Consider the following 26678-nt stretch of genomic DNA (forward strand, 5'->3'; position numbering starts at 1 on the left):
CAAGTACTAAGTCGTCTTTTGCAAAGGGATCAAATACTTATTTCACTCATTATAATGCACATCAATCTCTGACTTTTGTCTTCTGGGTTTCTGGGGGTTTTCCTGTTGTTGTTCTGTCTCTCGCAGCTACAATAAACCTACCATTAAAATTATGGACTGGTCATTTCTTCGTCAGAGGGCAAACGGGCAAATTCAGCAGGGGATCAAATACTTTTTCCCCTCACTGTATATGAAAGCCTGTTGCTGCTAGCCTCATCAGGGTGTCTTTACATTGTGCCTTTGGGAATATTCAGAATTGTGTAAAACAGGGCCACAAGAGTTCATTGCCCCAGTCCAAAGACTTTGAAGAGGAGAATCTTCTCTACCAAGGATTTGTTTGGTACTGCTGGTTCTGATCAAGACATTAAAGGGCAATGAGGAAGGACATACAGAAAGCTGCCCCTCCCCCCGAAACAGATTACAGGCACTGTACATCTTTGGGATGGTTTCTGAGATGCAGGATCACACACACATACACACACATTCACACACACACACAGATTTTCCATAAAAACAGCCTTTTGCATATGAGGAACCTCGTCCAATGTGAGTAATTATGGGCAGAAGTCTCTTTCTGCACATTCAGCACATGCACTTATTGAGTTGGAGCAGTTATAAGTTCTTAACCACTCATATTACTTTCCAGATACATTCTATAGCATTGGGGATAGTTGGGGAAGAGGTGAAGATCATTGCCAATTTGTGGACTCACACATGGATGGAAGAACAGGGCCGCAATCATATGTTGAAGCTCTGCCTACTATTCCAGGTAAAAGAAAAAGTGAGATGAAATGTACTTAGCGCTGGAGAGCTGCATTACACACCTTGTAGACTGGACTGTAGGCGGCATGTGCTATGGTTCTGAAACAAAATTGTAGTCAAGGAACGCACCGTGGCATCCATTAGGTTAGTTCTGTGCTGTAACTTGTTAATTCGAATTCATAGGATAATACACCGCTTTGCTGTCTAAACAAAGGTGGTGAATCCAGCTGTGCATGGAGAGCTCTAAGAAGCAGAAATGTGAAACACAGGAGAAGTATGGAATTGGCACTGTGATCAGCATTTCAGAGAATGTATCACATATGTGGGAAAAAATGCTGATAATCTGCTAATGCTTTCAACAGTTAAAAGTTTCCTGCTTTTGCAGGGAGTGTCTAAAGTGTTCTCTTGGGGAGATTTAGAAGTTAGACATGGTCAGGTACTTGTCATGATTGGGGAAGGGCAGGAATCTTCCTGTCTGGTTGTTGAGATATGAAAGAAGCTGCTGGAATTGGCCCGTCGCTTACTGGTTTTGAAATCAGGGTCCTTAGTTAGGATCAAATTATCTTGGAGGAGGCTTCGAGGTCCTTGGGGAAAATGGCCCTCAATTGAATCCCTCTTAGTGTGGGTTTCTGCCATGATAGAGGAGCTTCCCTGCATTCCTTTTCCTCTCTGGCATGTCTCCCTGCCCTTTGAGATCACTTTAATTCAGGCTTCTTCTATCAATTCCAGGTCCACGCTGTACATGTGTACAGAAGGAAGGGGGGCCAAACCATGACAAAAATGGGGGTTGCTAGGGGCTGATGATCTTGGGGGCATCACTGTCAAACGTTGACCATTTTTCAGTGCTAACCTCACGCCAACTGATTTCTTATCCTAATTTTGATCTCGAGTACTGAGTTTTCAGCTTCCGTCTTGTTGGTCTGCTACTTGATGGAACCAGTCATTTTGCCTCAAAGAAGTTTTTCCCATTGCAAGGAAATCACATTTTCTCAGCTGCCAAATCACATCTCTTTGTCGCTGTGAAAAGGTTATTCTTTTCCTAACTAGTCTTATAGAATGCTATGTGGAATGTCCTGGGCACTGAATGCTACTGTTGAGCTCACTGGTGGTAAGCAATGGAGTTTTGTCAATGCCTGTGCCTGGTTTTGAACGTTTTTAAAAAAAATTAAGAATTTTAAAAATCTATTTTTGGCCGCAGTAATGTCCATCCATCTACTACTCTGCTGCAGCCCCAGAACATTCAGCTTTAGCAACGACAACAACAATGAAAAGCCGCCAGCTTACCCCCATCCATTCACTCTGCCCTTTCATTTCATGAATTTCACTAAAACTGATGAAAGTTTTATGTGTACATGGGGAAGAGTGGTTTTGTTTTGAACCAGTGCTGGACTGATAAAGCGAAGTGAAAGATTTCAGAATGGCACACTTTGTTGTTCGTCAACTCTCTTGGTTTCTGAGCCAGACTTTCAGTAGGGAATCCAGATGGCAGATCACTAAGGTATCAATACTAAGATCTGTGAATGGTTGGTAGCAATGTCCTTTTGGATTTTTCCTAGAGATCTATCCTTGCTTTCTGTAGCACAGTGTTTTAATTCCTGCCACACCACTGGAAGATTCAAGTGAGGCCTGAACTCTGCTCAAGGAAGAGATATTCTTTACCTGGGCATCTTCTCTATCTCTCTGGGTACAGGAATTTATTTTTTAATTTATTTTATTAGATTTGTTACCCCGCCCTTTCCCAACTACAGTCAGGCTCAGGGCAGTTGACTGTAAATGTGCTAAAGGCACTTATTCAAACACAGACATCTAAGGGGCCAGATAGTGTGCCATGTGCAGTCATATTATGACATGATGGACAACCCAGTAAGGCAGGGTATGACATTTCAGATGATTGCCAGCAGATTTAGACCTTATTCCTTCTCATATAGCTTTACATCCTCTGTCATAACAAGATCACTCTTTTGCTACAACTACTGATCTTGACGTTTTGGCTCCTCTGCAGGTTATTATCGGCAGTATCGACAAGAGCCCGTATCATTTGGTCGCATTGGATATATGACACCTTATTACTATGTGGGCTGGTATGAGTGTGGTGTGCCCATTCCAGGGAAATGGTAACTGTACTGCAGACTTCCGGTGATTCTTAAGCAAAGTACACCAAGCTGTGCCTTTTGAATGACTTACTGGAGGACTCTGAGCAGCTGGTCTGGAAAAATAAGGTGAAGGAAAGCACGAAAAGGAGGAAACAAAACAGCAACCTAATAGACACTGATGAAACTGAATGCTGTATAGGCTTTTGTCAACCTAAGTCTATGGCGTTGCTTGATTACTCTGCTTCAGAGCACACACGGGATTTAAATTTGGTGTCCTGCCTTCCTTCTCTTTGCCTTTAAAGGCGTGGAGACATGGCTGCCAATGGGTGCTACCTGGTGCTAAGTGAACCTCATGTATTTGGCCAGCCATGAAAAATTGGAATTGTGATATATCTTGCAAGGAATGACTTAAGCATGCTGTGCTTGCATTATGGAATGCTAACCACTTTCCACCTCTATTAATGGAACGCTCTGTTGCCTTCCGCGGGGCAGAGTCTTATGCTTGAGAATATTGCTGTTCAATCATGACGTGTTACTGAACATCCATGAAAACCAGTCAGTGTCACTTGAGATTTTTCCTGTGGGTTTGCACACTGTAGGACAAAACACCAGGTCACTATGTAAATTCAACTTTTTTAAAAAAATACAGTACTGTATGCTTGCAGAAGTATTTTTTAGAAGCTGAGGTTTTCTTGTTGATTTAGGTAAATATGTTTATGGGATGATTTATGTAAAAGGTGCTATTAATTAACATGACTGTTAAATTTTTATTCTGTGAAAAAATATATTATGCACAATACAGTAACCATGTAAAGAACCATGCTTCTCTTCTTATGAATATGGTTGAGATGTAATGATGCTGATATTTGTATAAAGTAGAAGAATTCTGCATCAGGCTTCCTGGCAAGTGATGTTTCAATGTGGTTGAATTATTTGCATGACCTATTAACATGATTCAGAGCCCCCACCATAGTGCCAATTCATCGCCACAGCAATGTACAGGTTAAATTCATATTTAATGCTCTTTAATAAAGTTCACAAACCACTGAAGCTGTAATGTAGTGAGAATGGTGCTCACTGACATTAATTGTACACTTACTTGGGCGTAGGTTACGTTGAACTTGGTGAGATTTGCAAACATGTCCCAAATCAGGTTGCACGTTTGTTTAAATCCAAGACTTTGTCGTAGCAGGGTTGAAGATCTAAAACCTTAGTCCTTCAGGTATTTTCCCTTTGTACCTTGGCCTAAAGTACTATGAAATTCTTTCTGTGGTCCCATGAGTTCTTCAGAGTTATTTTTCTTGAATGGGAATCTTTATGCCACACAGTGAACTACTTCTGTAATAGAAGGGAGCAGTTCTGTGACATACAGGTTGGATGTTCAAACTTCAAACATATATCTGAGCCAATGCAAGCTCCATGCATGAACTTAAGTATCTGTTTAAGTGACAGAGATTATGCAATATCACTCTAGTTGAGTCTGAACAGATAAGGTAAAATATAAATATTTTAAATAAATAGAAACCGTTGGATGCAGGTGCAACTGGGTATACTGTATTAGGTCTTTTATATTAATATTACACATGCTCAAAAATGTCATGGGGAAAAAAGTTTTTCATTTCAGCCAAGGATGCAAACCAAATGCCAAAGTGGCTCTTGCTAAGGTGAAAATGGCCTGTGACAAACGGCCTTCTGAGGCAACAGCTCTTCAGCCCTTCTGGGGCTAGATGGGGAGAGACACCAGTGGCCTCCATGCCACAGAGACCTTCATGTAGTTTCAAGAAGACTCAGGGGCTGCTCCCGCCTTTCAAGCTCGTACACTGTCCACACAAAAAAACACCAATCCCCTTTCTGAGCCAGTTAGACCAGTGCTGTCAAACATACGGATCCGGCCCCTTGAGCGCTCTTCTCCGGCCTGCGAGCAACCACACACAACCCTGCTCCCGTTCTGGGCTGGCAATGCATGACCCGGCCTGACCAAGTGATGTTTATGTCATATCCGGCCCTCGTAGCAAATGAGTTCGACATCTCTCATTAAGACTCTTTCTCAGCCATTTGCAGAGTGTTGGTGGGGTTTTTCTTAATTAAAAATGAAGCATAGGGAAAAGTAGGGGCAAAACCCTGCCTTGTTCCCTACCTTATTTGCTCTGTTACTGTCACTGCTTTTCTTCCAGCCCACGAATTTTCTTCCAGAGCTAGGTATACGTGTATATCTAATTGACCTTTTGCATCTCGTTTAGCCCTGAGTAATCTTGGCACTGAATACTAATATTGTTTTCAAGTATTTTCTTCAACTAATTCTAAGTAACACATGATCCATAAATATAACTTGTCCTCTAAAACACACAACATATTGCCCCATTTCTGTTTCTGGTTATGCCTGATTGCTCACCATGGAGCAACAAGACTTGCAAGTCATAAAGCTTAACTGCTTGGAAGGAAAGTTAATAGTTCAAGCTTTTATTTGATATAGGAAAGCTGATAAAAGTTTATTTGATGCAGGAAAATTGATAATTGAGGATTTTATGTGGAATGGGAAAGTTCACCAAAACCACTGCACTGATTTAGTTTCCACTGCACTAAGAACATTACCTAGTGAAATTAATAATATGTCTGCACTGTTGTTATAGTATAAATAGCACCATCACCCCATTTTGTGGACTGAGGGAAGAAGAAGAATAACCAGCAGACCATGGCCAAAAACGCATGGTCCCTTAACCCACTTTATTCCCCGTTTCAGCCAGGATCAAATTTATCCGGGCTGGGGGGAAAACTACGCATTACCTTGAGAAGCAGGGACGAAACTGTGCCAATCAATCTATTTAAACAGAAAGTGTGAGAGACATGAAGTTCCTGTTTAGTTTGGCACACACCCCACGCCCCCGGTGATTGGTCGTTTCAAATTAACCAATGAGGGTCTTCCCTGTCCCAGGAAACAACCAATCACCAGGGGCGGAGGTGTTGCAAGCTAAACAGGAATTGTATATGTCTCCCACACTTTCTGGTTACATGGATGGATTTGCACACAGTTTCGTCCCTTCTTTTCAAGGTAATGTGTACAGTTTCCCCCCAACCCGGGTCAATTTGATCCTGTCTGAAACGGGGAATAAAGTAGGTTAAGGGACCATGTGTTTTTGGCCCATGTTAAATTGAAGGGAGAAAGGCCACAGTTTTTATTGAGTACAGTCATAGGAACACCAGTGCAGTATAGTCACCAGCTCCAAGTTGGGAAATACATGGAGATTTTGGGGGTGGAGCCTGAAAAGGGTGGGGTTTGGAGAAGGGAGGGACTTCAATGCCATAGATTCCAATTGCGAAAGCGGCCATTTTCTCCAGGGGAACTGATCTCTGTCACCTGGAGATCAGTTGTAATAATGGGAGATCTCCAGCCACCACCTGGAGGTTGGTGATCCTAAGTATAGGGCATGGATACATCCTTGGGTGACTCGCCTGTCGGCCCATGACACCACCCATCCCCTAGCCTGCCTGCTGGGGAAACAACTGTGGGATGGCAAGTCCAAGGGTCCCACATGGGTGTCCACCACTGCATGGTTCCCTTGCCACCTGAGGGTTAGAGGCTGGGTGCCCAAGCTGGGCATAACACAGATGGCCCCCACCTTCAAAATCGCTTACAGGGGTTCCCAGACTAGAGAGGACAGGCCCAGAGGCTCTGCCTCCCCAAAATTGTATCCAGCCTAATGCCCAAATTGCCTGTAAAAATCGGTGACAACAAAAACCCACCTAACAACCTAAATAACAAGCACTACTATGATGTGCCAAAACCAAGGGAGGATGGGTTGGGGGAAACGGGCTGATTTATGATGTCGGAGCTGGCTGCAGCTCCTTAAAACGGGAGGAGTGGACCAGAGTAAAAACTTTGGCTTCTAGGTCGGCACCTGGCAGCCCCACCACTCCTTTAGCTGGTGCCTGATTTGCCGCCCAAGTCCGGCTGCCGCACCCCTCAACAGACACTGAAAAGCCAAAGAGGGACTCCTTTCCCTGTGCTTGCTCCCTGGCCCCATTGCTGCAAAAGAGGCCCCAGTTAAGTCCATGGCCTTCACTTCTTCTATCTCTGAAATGAGATGACATCCCACCCTAAATATACAGGGTGTCACCTTGCAATGAGGAATGCAGTTTTCTCTTCCAAATTCATTTTATTTCCTTTTAATGTCAACAACAAAAAAGGGGAGGCCCGTAGTAATTTACAGCGCATTCATGAAAGGAATGCCAGTGCCAGGCTTAGGAGGCAAGCTGGCGGCACTGCCGAAACCTCCGCCCGGCGCACTGGAGATACACCAGCTAAAAGCTGGCATATCTTTGTAAAAAGAAAAGGGGGCATTCCCAAGCCGAAAGGGCTCAGGAGGCCGACTAACGTCGGCCCCGCCCCCCGGCTAGTGCCGTCACGTCCTGGGAACGCCTCCTGGGCCGCCAGAACACCTCCCGGCTCACCGCCGCAGCCTGTGCCAGCGGCCAGAGGCCGGCAGGAGGAGGTGGCGACCGGGGACCGGTGCCCGGACCTGCACACTGGTGCTGGGGCCACTCACGCCGGCTTGCACCTTCTGGGCACTGGCAGTGTCGGCCCCTGTGCCAGCAGAGGCCTTAGTCGACCTCTTATGGGCTTTCGGCCCAATTCTCAGGAATGGGCCCTTAATCTGTTTCACACTTTCAAGAAATCACTCCCCTCAAATCAATATGTTTAGCAATTCTTTGAGACATCTGACTAAGCCATTTGTGATCATTCTGAATTTTCATTTTTTTCTATGAGACACAGGACCATGTATGTGTATGCTTTGTGAAACAAGCAAGTTTTTCTGTTATGCAAAATGGCTGTGCCTCTGAGCATTTGTATGATATGTGAGGTATATTTTTTAAAAATTATACTAATAATGAAGGAATGGAAATGTATGCTGGTTACATTATAAAGGGCCTATCCCCCTAATTCTTACACCATCCTGGTAACATATACTGTTATCTCTTATTTAGAACAGTAAGACAAATTATTATCTTTATTCCTATATTACAGCAGAATGGCTGAGGCTGAGAGAGTGAGAGGAATATCTTAGGTCATATAGTGAGTTCATGGCAGGCCTCCAGTGCTATTAACTACTACAGTACATTAGCTTTCACTTCCTACCTATAACGGTTTCCATTCTTCTCGCTGTCAAACGAGAGAATTTTTTTCTTTTAACAGCTGCCCTTGACTTTCTAACTCTGGAAGAAGGGGGCACACAAAACATCACACAGAGTCAGGTGCCCTCGGTGTGCCAACTCTACCTCAGTCCTTTCAGTTCCCTCCCAAGCATGAGGCTGTTGTGTGTAGCCATTCATCCCCCTCTAAGCTGCGGCGGCTGATTTAACAACTTCAGCCTCCGCGTAAAGGCTGCCAGACTGCACTTAGCCCTGGCGGGGCTCCATGTGGCAGATGTGCCGTGTACTGTCCCATATGCTTGAAGCATCTGCATGCTAGCCTTGTAATGGGCGTGTGTATTGGTGGGTGTGTTGGTGTGCAGATGCTGCAAATATATCGTTTGCCACATGGATTAAGAGACCGTTTCTCACAAATGTTCACCCCTTAAGGGTTCCATGATGGCTGGCAGCATTAAAAAAAGCAATTGAAACTCATTTAAAAAAAACAAAAAACTAAAACTAGAGTATGACGTACCAGGGCAACAAGCTAAAAACAGACACTATGCCAGCGATCAATACCTTCTCTTACGTAGGAATGTCTTTGTCGATTTCCCAAAAAATGGACAGGAGTTATGCCTGCCGCATGGAGCACCAACATGGCTAAGTGCTTTTTGACAGGTTCCACCTGGGACCTGTACGGCTAAAATCGTTTTGGAGTCTCTTACGATCCTACAGTGTTTCTGTCTTACTGACATCAAACTGACTCCAGAGGACCTTCCTATTTAAGAAACAATGTGAGCTCTTTCCACTGAATAATATTTTCCTATCATACGTAGGACATGATTCACAGCCTCTGCTGCTCTCCAAGTGTGGCAGAGAGAACAGTAGGAGCCTTGGAGTAGAGTGTGGCCGTGATGGAAATATCATTCAACTATAACAAAAGCAACAGCGAGCAAGCTGCCGGCACTGATCCCGCCTAATTTCCATCTCTTTTTCTTTCTTTAGCTGTGTCCTGACTTGATGTGTTCAAGTATTCTCTAGCCAGGGAACATCCTATTCCTTACGAATGACTAAATATATGCTAGGGCAGGCTATCGACCACTGACTGCATCTGGGAGACCTCGCCATGCCCATATTTTCCACAAATAACTTGGTGATTTTCAGCCTGTCCCCAGACATCAGGATGGCTGAGGAAGGTTACGGCCAACATTTTTGTGGCTAATGCCAATTGTTATTCCTCTCTTAATTCAGCTGTCCTTTTGATCCTGCTTTCAAGATTTGCCGGGATTACAGTGACCTATGCCTCACCCTTCCCCTCCCAAGGAAAAAGTGTGTCACTTGACTGCAAACGTCTGCAGCTTTTGACAGCAGAGCTGCCTTTTGGGTTGATCACCCTGTTTTCATTCTTTAAAATTGTTTCTGGAAACGGTCCCTGGAATCAGATGGCCGTGAGCTATAGTCCTCCTTAGCTGGAGTGCAAAATGATCTAGCACCCCAATTGATTTAGCTTGAGCCAAAACAATTACTGATTAAGCAATGAATAATATGACCATGGCAAACTATTAGCATACCATTAATATTTTTCAGGGGTCCTCGGGAGCTCCAGGGCCCAGCCGCGGAGGCGCAGCACAGCGCGGCCCTCCCCGATGGCGTTCCTGGGGCCGCGGCGCCCTTTGGACCTCCTCTCGTCAACTGTTGGTCGGTGAGAGGAGGGGTGAGGGGGAGGGACGCTTCCCCCAAGGCTGCCCCCTACACTTGCGGCATGCAGGAACGCCGTGGCACACTGTAAGCCCCTCTCGCCGCCTGTCAAGCAGCTGGGGGGGAGAGGCCGGTGGCTCCTGGCGGCGGAACATGCGCGCGGGAGCCCCCCTGGTGCCTTGTTTGCTCGGGGGCCCGCCGCTGGCTGCCCTCCCGCCTGGGAGGGGAGAGGGAGGGGGAGCGAGGGTGCCCTCCAGGCCGTCTCTTCATGGCCTCCCCTGTGGTTGCCAACCTCCAGGTGGTGGCTGGAGACCTGGCAACCCTAGCCTCTCCCCCCCCCCGGCGCCGGGAGATCTACACCTGGTTATGGCCCCCGAATGATGTCATAAATGAGCAAATGGCCCTTGGCATGAAAAAGGTTCCCCACCCCTGCTTTAATGCTTTGCAATTGCCATTCAGAAATTCAATACGTCCCTAACGTCTAGATCCGTGAGCCACACCATCTCAGTTACAGAACTTCAAAATTTGAATACAGGAAACAATGAAGCAGTTTTTACCATCCCGCTCAAGTACTCGTATGCTTTCATATCATTTTATTTACTGATTTACTAGTCTTCAAACAAAGTTCACATTTTATTTATTTAAACACAGTATTACGGAATGATAACCAACAATTCAATAAATAAAACTTCCCCAGTATCTTCAATGGAAATAAAGCTTGTGGGTGTGCCATACGGAAGTTTTGATCAGACATAAGGAAGTAGCACATGCCTCTATATCAAATTCTGAGTTTATGAAGTTTTCTGGGAACTTCTACTCCCATATAAACCTTTGCAGATATCAAGATTGTCTTCAGAGGCCCCGTTTTTCTGGATATCTCCATTTTCAGAAATTAGGTGAGTAGCTATCAGAGAAGAGGGCCTTTTCTGCAGCAGCGCTTCACTTGTGGAATTCTCTCACCAGCTATCCTTGCCTGGTACCTTTGTTCTAGAACTTTAAGTGCCAGGTCAAAAGCTTTTATCGGGCCACACTTGTAAATGAATTAAGTCATTTGCTTTTGTTGCTGATTGCTGTGTTATTGATTTTTAATGCCTTCTTGGTTTTATTGATAGTAGGTTCGATTTTTTTGATTATCATTTTTGCCTTGATAGAAAGGTAGAGAGCTCTTCAGCTTTAGCATTGAAATTCTCTGGTCCTTTTCTTCTGTCCGTATGATGCTGGAGGATACCAAACTTTGACACTGAAGACGTTCAAAGAAATTTTGTCAGCAGTGCTGTGAGGGCCAGGATTTGGAGAGTACGGGCGAAAACGCACGGTCGCTTTATCCTCCTTTAATCCCTGTTGCAGCCAGGATTCATCCAGGATCGAACGCATGCGTTTCACTTAATGTGCGTTCGATCCTGGCTAAAACAGGGATTAAAGGAGGATAAAGCGACCATGCGTTTTCGCCCTAAGACTGGGGTTGCAGTCCGGAGAGGAGGTGCAAATACAAACTATAACTAGCACATGGTAGCAGCTATTGCCTGCATTGGTTGCTTCAGTGTACATCCTTTGGCACTTCTATAACAGTTTCAGTGTTCAAACTGCTGCACACACTATGTATAATTTGCTAAAGGGTTAACAGTGCCATCCTAAGCATATTTACCTCTTCAAAAGGATTTAGAAGGGTATAACTCTGCTTAAGGAGCCCCGTGGTGCAGAGTGGTAAGCTACAGTTCTGCACTCCAAGCTCTGCTCATGACCTGAGTTTGATCCCAATGGAAGTTGGTTTCAGGTAGCCGGCTCAAGGTCGACTCAGCCTTCCATCCTTCCGAGGTTGGTAAAATGAGTACCCAGCTTGCTGGGGGTAAAGGGAAGATGACTGTGGAAGGCACTGGCAAAACCACCCCATAAACAAAAGTCTGCCTAGTAAACGTCAGGATGTGACGTCACCCCATGGGTCAGGAATGACCCGGTGCTTGCACAGGGGACCTTTACCTTTACCTTTTTAACCCTGCTTAGGATTGCACTGTTAGACTTCCAAGGTTTGCATTCATATCAGGCAATCTCTTCTTGGTGAAAGTTTCGATTTCAAAATATAACTCTGCATGTGCATTTGGGCAGTGTTTTTCTCTATCCAGTTCCTGTGTTTCCATCTCTTCTAGCTTCATTTTCTAGACTTTTAATAAGCTGCACTCTTTCTCTCTGTAATTACCTTCAAATATGAGCTCATCCAAACTGTTAATGAAATTTAAGACTAATTTCTCTAAATATTTATAACTGACTTAGAGGCAAACTGATTAGACCTCTCCTAGAGACAAGTCCCCCTTTGAGTTATGCTAATATGTAATCTGAAATCATTGCACAAGCACAAGCTCATGAAGGAACGTTTTTCGAATGTATGTTCTTATTTGTATCCAAGAATCTTTCATGGTAGCATATTCTAACGATTTCTGTGTGTATATACGTGGGAGATGTTAGTTACATTCATCCAATTTAATTAGCTGCTATGCCAGGAAATAAGTGTTCAGCACCCAGTATGACCATTAGCATAAAGTCATCACAGGTAGCCAAGGTAAGGCATTACTAGATAAAAAGACCAGCAGTAACTTTCTGGGCAGCGACTAGAAGTTCAGCTTGCCAGAATCCCTTTGCAAAACCTGACTGTTGGTGACTTCATCGTGTGGGGGGGAAATGGTGAACGTTCTTGGGATTTAGCGATCCAAAAAGCTATAGTCAACACAAGCTTCTGCTATATGTAGCTTCTGCCTGGGACCCTGGAGAGCCGCTGCCAGTCTGAGTAGGCAGTACTGACTTTGGTGGACCCAGGGTCTGATTCAGTATAAGGCAGCTGCATGTGTTCATGTGTACATATAGCTTCTGCTAGATCTCTTGCCCATATGTTGAGAAAAACCAGAATGCTGGACCCTTGGAGTTCTCAGCAACCAGCAAATCATTCACATCAACAAAGACAAAACTTCTAGATACTTCTGAAATAATTTTTCAGGAGGGTGAGCCTTAATTTGGCACTGTACGCACTTCAGGAGTTTATTTCCCACTTTTTTCCATATAAGAATTATGCTAAGTGAGAGATGGATTTCTCAGAGTGTACTATAGAAAAAATATACTACCCTTTTTCCTACTGAGGAAATAGCTTTCCTGTCTCTGGTAGATTTAGGGCAGCCTTAAATGTAAATGTGGAAGAAGCAAAACACTATGTTGAAACAGTTCAGCTATTTGCCAGTCATATATGTTTGAGGGTGGCTAATCTGATGTGCAGGGCCTTCCCCAAGAACATCTCGAACACAAATGTGTATCTTTGGAGTTGATATAATCAGAATGATTTGACCGAACAATGACTGGCGAAGCTATTCTGCTTGAATAGTGGGAAAATGAAATGAAAAACAATTACAAACACTAGAAGAATGACTGCACAGCCTGACAGCTGCTGGCATTTTAGAAATTAATCTGGAAGCCTTGGGAAAACTCGGATGATCCTTGGAAAAGTCTTCCATTCATCCTTCAACTCGGCAGTATTTTGTAATATGGTAAAACTCACTATAAAACTCAAAGCTCGTCAAATGAGCATCCAGAAAATGATTTCTAAAACGTCCCGATTTTTAAAAGCATTTTTATTCTAGGTCTTGTACGGCAGCTCCTTTTCTTTCCAAAGACCAGTTTTGTTTCCGCCATGCTTATCCAGTTTCTTATTATGTGTACTGTCCTAAGCCTACAAAACAATATTCTTACGTACGTGCACAATGTTTTAATTCATTCATTCATTCATAGACCTTTATTGGCATAAAAATTATTACAATTGTTACAAAAAGGGATCATAAAACATAAAATCAGTGAAATAAAACAAAGAACAATATAATCAAATATCAGAGCTTGTAAGTTTTTGCACTTTCATCACATCCACTAGAAAGTTGGCAACACCCTCAGTAATCTCCGGTACTGAATCATTCAATAAAAATTGACATTTTGCTTTATTAGACAAATGATGTTTTGAATATAACCAAGTTTTTAACCATTTCCCACGGGATGTTTTGTATAGAGAACAGTCAAACAGTATGTGTTCAATTGTATCCAGGGAGTTGGAACCACAGGGACAGATCCGTTCCTGTATTGGGATTTGATGGTACCTTCCATAAGCATCCTTGATGGAAAGGCATTAACCCTAGCAAGAGAGAATGCTCTACGGAGGATAGGGATATCCAGATTGTAAAAGTAGTGGGGGATACTGTCAATTTTGTTCATAAGACCCAACATTGCTGAAGAGCAAACATAAGGTTGGATTGGGTGCATCTTTTGAAGCTCCATGTCTTAGAGACGTTTAATAATGTTTTAATTGGAGGCTTGCTCTTTTAGAACATTCTTTCCTTTTCCTTTCCTTTCCTTTCCTTTCCTTTCCTTTCCTTTCCTTTCCTTTCCTTTCCTTTCCTTTCCTTTCCTTTCCTTTTATCCCTTAGAAGCTCCTTGATCAATTGATCTTGAGCAGCATATATCTAGTGTTGGAGGGATATAAGGACTGAAACAAATCTTGCCACTGACAATGTAGCCTTGGGGTCCCTATCGCTTAGTAAAAAAAGGCATTATGTCAGCATTCTGATTATTCTCCAAAAGCACTTGAAATATAATGCAAACTTTTGTCTGCAGTGGAGGGGTGCACAAATATGTAAGGCAGATGTTGCTAAACGTGCAGGGGCCAGATCACCTCACTTCTAAATGATCCTAGAAAGCAGCCCTTCATGGGCAAATTACATGAGACTTTTTCCTTGCCAATTCTCAGTGGAAAACGAATAGCCTGTGCTTGAAGAAGTACATCTGCCACAGCTTGTAGCAGCAGTTCAAGCATATATAATGCTTTGGGCCCTAGCCAAGGTGTGGACAAAAGGCATAATGATTTCAGCAGTATTTACTTTCATGTAATTATATAGGATTAGGGTATTATACTGCTTGTGTGTGTGATGCGCTGTCAAGTCATTTCTGATTTATGGCAACACTATGAATTAATGACCTCCAAAATGTCCCATCATGAAAACCCCAAAAGGGGTCGCCATAAGCCGGCTGTGACTTGACGGCACTTTACACACACACAACAGTGTTGATCAGGTCTTACAACAGGGTTGCCAAGTGCCAGGTGGTGGTGGGCAAATCCCAGCCAATCCACCTGGCTGCCCGCCGACCAGCTGAGAGTTGGCGGGCGACGCGTGCACGCGCTCCTGCCCGCAGTGACACGTCACTTCCAGTTTACACCCGGAAGTGCCGCATCGCAAGGGGCAGGTTACCACTCAAACCCCCAGTTTGAGTGGTAAAAGGCCTGTTGTGATGTGGCACTTCCGGGTGTAAACTGGAAGTAACATGATCGTGGGTGCACGGCCGCGCGCATGCGTGCATGACCCCCCCCACCTCCACTCCAAAAACCTCCCACCAGAGGAGACAGGGTACCTGGTAAGCCTATCTTACAAACTGAAGGCCATGGGTTCCTTTATTGACTCAATCTACCTCATGTTTTTAACCAGTGAGTCTTGTCTTCTTGTGGTGTCTTTTCATGTGATGTGTTAAAAAGAAGAATACAGGAGGCAGCCCTATCATGCATATTTATCCAATGCTACATTAGCTAGGCTGGGGTAGGTGAGTTTGGAGACTGCCCACAAAGGAACTTTGTGTTATGAGGCTTAATATAAAAAACTAGAGATCTCTTAGTTGAAAAGCTTCATAAAAATGCAAAATCTGCCTTTTAGATAACTGTGGTTTCCTTGTAAACAACTGTACTTTAAAAAAAAAATTTGTTCTCAGTCAATTGGGATTTTTATATAGGCTTGCACATTGGCTGCTCAGGGATATTTGGCTTCACATTTAAAAAAAAACCCTGTAAATAGTCCTGAATCCAATACTTATCTATAAAACTGGGTAATTATCAGTTTACAAACTCAGGGTTGTAAATGACTGTATTATGGGTTTATAACTGTGTGAGTTTCAGTTCCTTTTTCAGAATACTAGTAGGATAAGGTCATTATTAGATTGAGAGGGGTGGATTAAAAAGGTCCATTTGTCTGAAATATGTAGGTGTAGGGAGAGTGGGTAATATTGCCATTGCATATATGGATCCTTCAGCTGTATTTCTTTCTTTCTTTCTTTCTTTCTTTCTTTCTTTCTTTCTTTCTTTCTTTCTTTCTCTTTCTTTCTTTCTTTCGTTCTCTTTCTTTCTTTTCTTTTCTTTTCTTTTCTTTTCTTTTCTTTCTTTCTTCTTTGTCTTTTTGCTTTTATAACTCTTAACTGCATGCTTCTGCCCTTGTCAAGTTGTCTATTCACCCATCTATCTGACTTTCCCGCTAGTGCTCGTTCTCTCTCCCCACAACCCTCCTCATACCCACACAGTCGTATACTGTAAAACTAATACATACTTGGCCAACTCTTTGTATATCCTTTATAAAAACCATGAAATAAAACTAAGATGTATTTTAAGTGAGGGGGAGCAGGTCAAAAAAAGGGACATCAAATATATTGAACACAATCACTTTATGGGTCAAAATTGAAGAAGCTCTAGAAAGGACTGTGAGTGTGATTTCTTCACAGAATGTCAGTGTTCGTGTTCTACAAGTGGGGGCACGTGAAATCCATGGGGGGGGGGAAATCCCATCTCTCTCCCCCATCATGGTCCAGGGCCCACCTCCTTTCTTTATCCCATGGCGACAGCTCTGGGCTCTCCCGCGGAGGCCTCCTGCCCCCCACATTCCCTCTCTTCTTGGCGGGCTTGCCTGAAGTGACTCCAGGCTTGCCCACCACAGTCCTCCTCTTGGTTGGCTCCAGAGCAACGTCTCCTCCAGCATGCCTGGGCCCAGAGCAGCTGCCGGTGTCCTCCTCACCCCAACGGTAAGTGCGTTGACTGCTTATGTGCAGGCAACACTTTTTTTAAAAAATGGGGGAATTTAACCCCCCCTGTTGTTGTTGTTTTAGTTTTCAGATTTTTATGCCAACTTGAGGAGTATCCCAAGTTTGAAGAAACATCTCTTTGGGGTGAACGTGCTCCCTATCTGCAGATTTAAGTATCTGCAGGCAGGGGGCACAGGTGGGAATTAGACATGTAGAGATTCACCTGCCCTGACCTGGATGGCCCAGGCTAGCCTGATCTCGTCAGAAGCTAAGCAGGGTCAGCCCTGGCTAGTATTTGGATGGGAGACCACCAAGGAAGACCAGGGTTGCTGTGCAGAGGAAGGCACTGGCAAACCACCTCTGTTAATCTCTTGCCATGAAAACCCCAAAAAGGGGTCGCCATAAGTCGGCTGCGACTTGACGGCACTTTATACACAGAGAGAGATTCACCTCATATCCTTTTCTCCCATGTTATATAACTAAGCAGCAGCAGTACTGAAAACACACATGTTGGCTCTTGATTTTGGACCTGGGCAGGGCCACTCTGTGACCATCTGTGCAACTGCCCATGCAAAAGACAAGCAATATGGGTGCAGTCTGACAAACAACGTCCCCCCGAACCTCACTGGCACGGGGAATGTGCTGCTGATTGGGTGAGGCAAGAAGAAGAAGAAGAAGAAGAAGAAGAAGAAGAAGAAGAAGAAGAAGAAGAAGAAGAAGAAGAAGAAGAAGAAGAGGAGTTGTTTTTATATGCCAACTTTCTCTGCCACTTAAGGGAGAATCAAACCGGCTTACAATCACCTTCCCCTCCCCACAACAGACACCCTGTGAGGTAGGTGGGGCTGAGAGTGTGTGTCTAGCCCAAGGCCACCTAGCTGGCTTCATGTGGAGGAGTGGGGAAACCAATCCAGGTCACCAGATTCGCCTCCGCAGCTCATGTGGAGGAGTGGGGAATCAACCCCGGTTCTCCAGATCAGACTCCACTGCTCCAAACCACCGTTCTTAACCACTACACCACACTGGCTAAGGGTCGAATGCCGGCTGTGTCCAAGGTTGTGGCCAAGCCGCCTCAGGACTGTCATGATTCCAGATGGCCTTCAAAGAAATGAATGGGAAAATCAGTGATTTTCTCATAAAGTTAACTTCCATGAACCTGTAGCCAAGTTCAAGCGGTTGGATGTATTAAATCATTTGCATCTGAACAAAACGTGTAATTTGAATAAAACCGGTTCGAAAACACATACTTATGAACCCTTTTCTTAAATGAATGACTTCCCTCCATTACCACTTACTGCCTTTCAGCACCCTGCCACGCTTACTGTTATAGCAGTGAAAGGGAGATGTTTTCTCAGGACCATTCAAGCAGGGCAGTCTTGAAGGTGAGCTTGAAAAATCGACTCGGGGCCGGGAGGGACTTCTGAGTGGGCAGCGCCAGGCAGGTCAGGGGGGCGAAGTCTGGAGCATTACCATTTGGGGGGATGGCACACCAGCCACCAGTTTCTCTTAAAGACATTAATTTTCCAATTCTCAAAACAAGCTGCACATCTTTAAATAGAAGCTCTCGTGCCACAAATTTAAAAGCATGCTTTTAAAAAAATAATTTAAAAAAAGCTTAAATGTGCCCAAATCAGCTCTCTGGGTGGGAGGGCACCCACTGACCCCACCTACTCTGGATATATCCAGAGAGAGCCAGCGTGGTGTAGTGGATAGGAGTGGTGGTTAGGAGCGGTGGACTCTAATCTGGAGAACAGGGTTTGATTCCCCACTCCTCCACATGAAGCCAGCTGGGTGACCTTGGGCTAGTCACAGCTCTCTTGGAGCTCTCTCAGCCCCACCTACCTCACAGGGTGTCTGTTGTGGAGAGGGGAAGGGAAGGTGATTGTAAGCTGGTTTGATTCTCCTTAAAAGGTAGAGAAAGTCGGCATAAAAAACCCCTCTTCTTCTTCTTCTTCTTCTTCTTCTTCTTGCTACAGAAACCCATTATATGTATTCATGAGAATGTTCTTTATTTTGCTCCGAACTGTTCTTAGACAAGGTCCAAATTTATAGCCGGCCCTTTTAAAAGCTGAGGAATTAAAAAGGCACTATAGGCTATGAATTTAATTATACTATTTAAGAGAATGGGACCATAGTGTGGTGCAGTGGTTAGAGTGTTGGACTAAGAACCGGGGTACCCCGATTCAAATCCCCACTCTGCCTTGGAAGATTGCTGGGTGACCTTGGGCTAGTCACACGTGAACCTACCTCGCAGGGTTGCTGAGAGGAGAACAATTGTAGCCACTTTGAGTCCCCGTTGGAGGGAAAGGCAGTATATGAGTAAAGAAAATAGATAAATGAATAGAACTGTTTACATTCTGTGCACAGACCAATCTGTGCAGGAGGAACAGAGGGACCTTCTTTGGGAACGTGACGGGGCTGACTTTCCCCTTCCACATTTTTCCTGGGGGCAGGAGGAAGAAGAGACGGAAAGCACCACTTGAGTTTCCTACAGAGGCCAAATGCACACTTGCCGGTCCCGGGCTCTGAAAATGTTGAGCATCATTATTTTTCTTCAGAAACCGTGACGTCTTTTTTATTTTTTAAAAAAGTAGCAACAGTCTAAAGCAATGGCCATTTATTCAGGGTCAATTTTGATGCTCACTCAAAGCTCTTTTTTTTAAATGCGACTTTAAAAATGCCTATTCACAGCAAAAGGAGAAATTCCACCCCCACCACTCGCCTGCTCCTTTGTTCCGGATTGCAGAGTCATTAGCATGTGTATTGCTAACATGCCCCTGTTGTTTTGCATGGTTCCTTGAGGAGGATTCTTCGAGGCAAACGCCAAAGATCGCGTTAAGTGAGCTCTTTAGCAATTTGAAGCAGGTCTGCGCCGTCTTCGCAGTCACTTCCGGAATGATGGTTCAGCATGTAAAATTCAAAAAAAATATGCGGGGCAATTCAGCCTGGAACGCGCTTATAATTACCATGAATAAATGGCCAATGCGTTTACAAAACCACTCATGCAAATACTTTTGCAGCTGAGAAGAGTATTTGAAGTGGAGCAGCGTATCTCATAGCCAAGGTGCCCGACATGGTTTTTATGCAGCAGAGAATTCCATGCTACCATAGTAATACAGCTGTTTTGGAAATGTTTGCATCTGATAGCTTTGATCGTTGAAGCGTAGTCCTGGCTGCAAGCCCTATTTATTTAATTTGCACTGGCATGTTTTCTTAAAATCAGACCAGAAGTGCTTTAGTACAGTGGCAAAAGGTCTTATCAGTTCTTTTGGACAATCTGATTGGTTTGCTCAGGAGTCTAGAATGGTTGGTTTTAGTTTTGCACTCCTGCTGTGAGCAGGGTTTCATGCAACTGGAACATCCCAAGCGCCAGAAATCCTGGATCACTTTTGCAGTGCTGTACAAAATTGGACCGATACCGAGCACGCCTGAAACTGTCCCAAGAAAAGACTTGGATTGCCATGGGTCTGAGCAACGTTTCAGATTCTCATCAAATCTCTGCCAATTCTGAAGCTCGGTTATAATTTATATATTCCATCCCTCTTTGTCATATTTCTATAGCCTGCTTCAGTTATTAAGGTTAGCGTATATCTTCTTTACCATGGGAGCTGGCAGGATTGGGTGACTATCAGAATGACCAAAGAAGCAGCTGACATATATGCTTCTTGCATTTAAGTTTTTCAGTTGTGAACTTATCAACTGAGTATTTTAGCCATGGAGGATACAGTCTGTTTCATCGCACCAGTAAAAAAAAAATGTTGCTTAGTATTTTTTTTCTTCCTTGGAGACAAATGTCATTTTTTCTTTTGTGGCCACTGGACAATCAGTAGTATACAGAAGATGGCTGACCAAGAAGTAGGCACAGCAGGATTCCAGAATGCATAGCTTCTATGCAGGCATTAGACACCATAAGGGAGGCTTGTGGGTCATCTTGCCCAGGCTCATAAAATGATGGAGTTGATGCGAGTTCTCTCCTATTTACCCAGAGTTTTTAATCTGCACCAAGGTTTAGAACACAAAGAACATGGGAACACCACATGGGAATTTACTACTCAGCACCAGTCAATGGAAAGTAGAGTTATTATGGGATGGACAATTTGCCCGTTGCCATTTGTGATCCTTATAGAAGCGTCTGTTTCGGAAGTTGAGCATGAAACAGGGAAGGTAGGGTGGTGCAATGTGAGAGCTACCTCTGTGTTAGGAGAACTCGTGAACGACCTTGCTCTTAGGAAATGGAAACAGTGGGTTGGATCATTGAAATGCTGCTTGGGATACGTGTGTGTGTGTGTGTGTGTGTGTAAATCAGAGGAAAATAAGCTCAAACATCAGGTCAAAGTGATTCAAATGTCCTTGCAGGCTGACTCTTGGCACTACTGTTGTCCCATAAGTGGGCTGTGATGCTGCGTCTTGTACGGGTTTAGCAACAATCATGACTGATGCTGTATTAGTGCTCATTGCCTGCCCCTGTGTTGTACAGATAGGACTCCTTTTGTACTAGTCAACGGACAGTCAGAACCACCCTACTTATCCAGTGCCACGTTTATTTCATTCATATTTCCCTCTTTAAGAAGGTCAGATCAGCCTAAATGACTTTTCTTCATTTTATCCTCATAAGTCTGGGAGGTAGACCAGAGAGAGGCTAACGGGTTCAATGTCACCCACTAAGGCTCATTGTTGAGGAGAGATCTGAATCTTGGCCTCCCCTTCCCAATTTATCTGCTACGCTATAGCGGCTATGCTATTTGTTCAGTGGGGGAAAAAAAACCTGGGACAAAAAGCAGTGAAATAAAGTGCTGCTCTCCCATTTTGTGGAGCACTTCACAGAACTCAGACTTCCTCCCATAACCCATTTATGTCAACTGCTATTCCTACAAAGGGAAGTTACCATTGTCAACTCTTGTGGAAATAAAACTGGTTTCAAAGGCTCATTGCTTCCTACCCCAAGTGAGAATAATTTCTTAATAAACGTTAAAGCAATCTTGGCTTGACTTCCACTGGGCTTGGGTCAAAGGTTTGACGTTTTCATCCAGAAACTGTTTAGTACACCAGGTGTTATTAATATCCAGTGAGGAAGCTGTCAACATGACTGGTCGTCACTACTAGCCATTCTCCTTAGATCCACTAGTTAAGACCCTTGGTAGCATGTGGTCTATAATCATGACAGGCAAATATGTCGCAGGATATGGCTTCTTCAACTTTTCCTTCTTTAACAACGCCAGTAGTGACTTAACCCTATTTATAGAACATGCCACTCTATAACTATGCAAGTAACAGCAGGTGACGGGTGAACATTCCTCTGTCTGAATTGGAGTTTGTGAGCAGCACTTTTGAACACTCAAAAACTGATTTTTAATGAACACACAACGTTATTCAAAATCATATTGTGACTGGTGTGTGGACATGTATTCTCACACTACTTTTCTGTGGCAGTATTTGTTTCCCTGCCCATCTGCCATTGCCTATCACATGAAGCTGCCTTCTACTGAATCAGACCCTTGGTCCATCGAAGTCAGTATTGTCTACTCTGACCGGCAGCGGCTCTCCAGGGTCTCGGGCAGAGAGGTCGTTCACATCACCTTCTTGCTTAATCCCTTTAACTGGAGAGGCCGGGGGGGGGATTGAACCCCGAGACCTTCTGCATGCCGAGCAGAGGCTGTGCCGCTGAGCCACGGCCCCACCCCATTTATGCTTACTTCAAAAACATTATATTGGGTGTGCTAAGTCTAAGCTATGAACTCCCACCGCTGATAACATGGTTATGTTTTCAAACGAAGTAAATTGTTTTCTGTAGGGCAGCATTAATATGTGGCATTAATATATTAATATATTGATATATATTAATATTAATATTAATATATTAATTAATTAATATTAATATATTAATATTAATATATGTCATTAATATACCCCAAGGGAGGGGAGACCAGAGTTCAGATTCCCACTATCAGATTCCCACCATCCATGTGATTGAAAAAAGTTAACTCACAAAAGAGCAGCTAGCCTTGCTTGTCTCAAGCCTGCTGGGATGACGGAGTGTGTGTGTGTGCTGCAGAAGGGCTATGTAGCTTGTCTCTTTAGTGTTTCAACCATGCTACTGCTGCCTGCTCGATTCTAAAGGCATGTTAACTAAGTGTGCTAAATTAGATCACAAATGCTTCATGTCTTCTTGCAATGCCACCTGGGAACTGTAGTTTAATCCAATTAGTTTTGAATGTGTAACAAAACAATGAATGCTGTGGAGTGATTAACGGCACTACTGGTTGTGCGGGCACAAAAACTGCACATGCACTAATGCCCCTAGAGCCATGGTTCTCAAACTTTCACAACTCAAGAGCCCCCATTCTAATTTTCAGCCCCCTTTCAAAGCATCTGACAATGTATGACATGTGGAAGCTTCTGTCGTCAAAACAACATAGTGAAAATCACATCAGCCATATGTTAAAAGCAAGCTTAAGTAAAATGTTTGCATTGTTTATACATTACTGCCATGCATACACCGCCCCTTCAGGAAAGGGCTGCCCATCTTACACTGGGGGCATGATAAAAGGAAGTAAGACTTGTTAACACTCCCTCAACCATCTCTCTACATGGTGTTTATAAAGGCCTGCTTTAAAAGTACATTTGTTTAATTAGTGTTAATAGAAATCATATCTTGTTTTGGAAGGAAAAGAGGAAAACACATTAAAAATGAATGCTGAAGAGGGGAAAAGAACTTAATTGGCGCCAATAATCAATTTTCACATTAAAAAATTGTGTCATCTTTCCCTGTTTGACAAGCTGTTATTGTTTTGCAGAGAAACAAGTGGCTGACACATCCTCTCTTACATTTTACATTTCCATCGACAAAATGGAGAATATGGTCTTATTTATCTTTACTTATTTGACTGCCATTTTGTTCAATAGGCTGTATTCCTGATCCTGTGAAAGCAATGGGGAAGTATCCACCGACTACAATAAAAAATATCTGCAGTTCATAACACTGCTGACAGTGAGGTGGGTTGTTGCCTGTCACCAAATAGCAGCATGATGGTCTGTGCACAACTGCAAAGGACACTTTTAAATGCATTTATGGGATGCCAGAACCTTTTTTTTTGGTCCCAGGGTCCAAACATAAAGTAGTCAATTGCTGCAGAAAAAGACATGTGCATATTGCCTATCTTCAGGGCACCTGGACAGGCATGCGCCTCTTTCAGCTTAGGAAGAGTAATTTTAAGAACATAAGAAGAGATCTGCTGGATCAGGCTAGTGGTCCATCTAGTCCAGCATCCTGTCTCACACAGTGGCCAACCAGATACTCTGCAGAGCCAACAGGGCATAGAAGCTGACACTGGGATTCAGCGGTTGACTGCCTCTGAATTTTGCTTGCTGCCAGCCTCCCCATCCCTAGTTTGATATTTATCATGAAACCGTCTGAACTTCTTAGTGAGCAGATAGGTGAAGAAGACTGTGGGGAAGCTTCACCATCTGCATTGTGCTTCTCACTATCTTCTGGTAGGCTAAATTCAAGATCTGGTTTTGACCCGTAAAAGCCTTTATTGGTTTGGACCCTATGGAACTCAGAGATGGCCTTCTCATCTGTGATCCATCTCATTTTCTTTAAAGCATCTTCTTGGATGTTTTACATTAATGTGTGTAATTAATGGCCTGTCAGTTAATGAATGTAATTTTGGAATAGGGTAATCTAGATTTTGTGGTGAGAAAGGAATGCTTAACTCTTTCACCACCAGACTTTACACTCTAGATTACCCTATTCTAGATTACACTCTAGATTGCTTCCTCAGCTGTCCCCCCCCCAGCATTCCAGACTTATGTTTATCTGCACAGACACACATCAGTAATACCCATTAGTTACCATCAGAAAGCCAGCAGTGATATTCTTACTATCTGTAATTTCTGAGTAGTCTTCAAGAACAGCTTTGGAAGCAACACAATGCATTAGTTGATCTTAAAAGTGCTCTGCTCAAGCTGGATAAAGTCTTTGTGTTCATTTCACTTTGAAAATGTATGAATTCCCATTCCACTAGCATTCCAATAAATAGGTGAAACATTTATTATGCAGTGAAAAATGACGTGCTTCTCTCTCCAAGACTTACAGATACAGCTGGAAAGCATTTGAAATGCATTAAGAAATTAATGTCAATTAAAATGAAAAAATTCACTGATTTTCATAAATTTTTGCCCTGGGAGATTAAAAACAATGGGGAAAACCCCAGAAAATCCCAGAAAAGTGAAACACTTTTAAGCTCAATGAGAGAAGCTGAATCTTGTGTTTAAATTTCCCGCTGATCTGAAATGCTTAACTTTTGCCTCGATCCTGCTGCAGGTGAACCTTTTGCCATGGGGAGGGGGCTGTGGCTCAGTGGTAGAGCATCTGTTTGGCATGCAGAAGGTCCCAGGTTCAATCCCCGGCATCTCCAGTTAAAGGGACTAGGCAAGTAGGTGATGTGAGTAGACCTCAGCCTGAGACCCTGGAGAGCCGCTGCCGGTCTGAGCAGACAATACTGACTTTGATGGACCTTGGTGGTCTGATTCAGTATAAGGCAGCTTCATGTGTTCAATTCAATCCAATAACCTTTAATAGGCATAGTACAAAAGACAGCTCATACAGATTCTCACGATCGAAAACAGATCACACGAATCCCTGATGCACAAACCAGGGCCCCTACAGAGTATACAATGCAATTAAGTATGAAATATATAAAATGTACCATATTTTGGGATTAAACAAAAGGTTAAAATAAAGGATTAAAATAATCTAACCATCCAGCCAGACTGTGATATAATAAACAATGATAATCATGATCATTGACCAGTCCCTAGATAAACCACATCACAGCAGCAACTTGAAATATTAGGCAGGCTTCAAAGATCCCCGTCTCAGTAACATGTGTTCAAGTCAAGGAAGTCGCTTCCTTGCTGGGCAAATAAACTGGGAGTTTGGTCATCTTCATAATGAAAGGAATAAGTGGAAATATTTGTTATGACTGTGGTTCATTAAAACTTGGAGGACACAGTGATAGGCCTCACAGCACCTTAGATAGGGTTGCCAGGTCCCTCTTCTTTTGGGGGGTGGAGCCTGAGGAGGGTGGGGTTTGGGGAGGGCAGGGACTTCAATGCCATAGAGTCCAATGGCCAAAGTGGCCGTTTTCTCCAGGTGAACTGATCTCTATCAACTGGAGATCAGTTTAAATAGCAGGAGATCTTCTGCTATTACCTGATGGTTGGCAGCCCCAACCTTAGAGCCAGCTCTGGCTGCTAGCAACTAGAGTCAGTCATTTCACCAATTGGGTTTCCATAATTCAACCATCCTTCCTTTTTATTTCTTAAGGTTACTACCACATATCCTCTGTCTTCAAAGGATTTGTTTGTGACAGAACTACTTAAAATATAAAGCTAAGTAAAGCAAGTATCACCAAAGGGGGGAAATACAGTTTTATGTCTCAGACATACAGTAATCTCATTGTTTTGCAGCCCAGATGTCATAAGGTTTATTGCCAGTCTGAGACTGTGAGTTGTTAATGGTGAAGGAATGATGAAAAAAGAATTATGGGTAATCTACAACATGTGTTTGGCGAATAGCTTCATTTTTTCCCCATTGCAGATTTAATGAAGTTCATTGTTGAGGCTTCTCTAAATATTCCATAGAGCCTAAACTGTGTTTCTTTTAAACATTGGACTATTTAATACAAAGCAAAGCAGATTAAATATTTTTTTTAAATTATTATTTATTTTTATAATGAGGGTACAGAAAAGAAATTGGGAAGGAAAAGTGGGGGAAGTGGGGGATAAGGGAAAATAACATTTCAACACAGATCCATGCCCAATACAACCAATCTGTATATTCACATCCTCAGCATAAATCTCGTATATTAGTATTAAGTCAAAATTTACATGCAACATGTCCTGTAGATCAGATAGTTTATTTGCGGCCCTTGGCCAGATAAATGTCCTGTATTTCTCTGTGTGTCACCTTCCAATATTTTTGCAATTTTTACAAGTCCACCATTGATGAAAGAAAGTTTCCTCCATTTCTGAACACTTCCAACAGTTTGCTTGATTGGATTTGTACATCTTTTGAAGATCTTTTGGAGCTAGTTACCAACG

General features: G+C 43.4%; 2 protein-coding genes across 2 annotated transcripts in view; one reads left to right on the top strand and one right to left on the bottom strand.

Annotated features, from left to right (window-relative positions):
* Positions 1–3014, top strand: part of FNDC1 (fibronectin type III domain containing 1) — a 119569-nt gene extending 116555 nt beyond the window's left edge. Inside the window, exons 17-18 of the mRNA XM_056853304.1 lie at positions 686–808; positions 2804–3014. Of these exons, the coding sequence (XP_056709282.1) occupies positions 686–808; positions 2804–2919 (239 nt within the window). The 3' untranslated portion in view covers positions 2920–3014. The remainder of the gene's footprint in view (positions 1–685; positions 809–2803) is intronic.
* Positions 2992–26678, bottom strand: part of SOD2 (superoxide dismutase 2) — a 212381-nt gene continuing 188694 nt past the window's right edge. The window contains exon 6 of the mRNA XM_056852685.1: positions 2992–3005. The gene's annotated coding sequence lies outside the window, so the exon portion shown is untranslated. The remainder of the gene's footprint in view (positions 3006–26678) is intronic.

This window comes from Euleptes europaea, chromosome 7, assembly GCF_029931775.1.
Source record: "Euleptes europaea isolate rEulEur1 chromosome 7, rEulEur1.hap1, whole genome shotgun sequence".
In the NCBI taxonomy this organism is placed as follows: Eukaryota; Metazoa; Chordata; class Lepidosauria; order Squamata; family Sphaerodactylidae; genus Euleptes; species Euleptes europaea.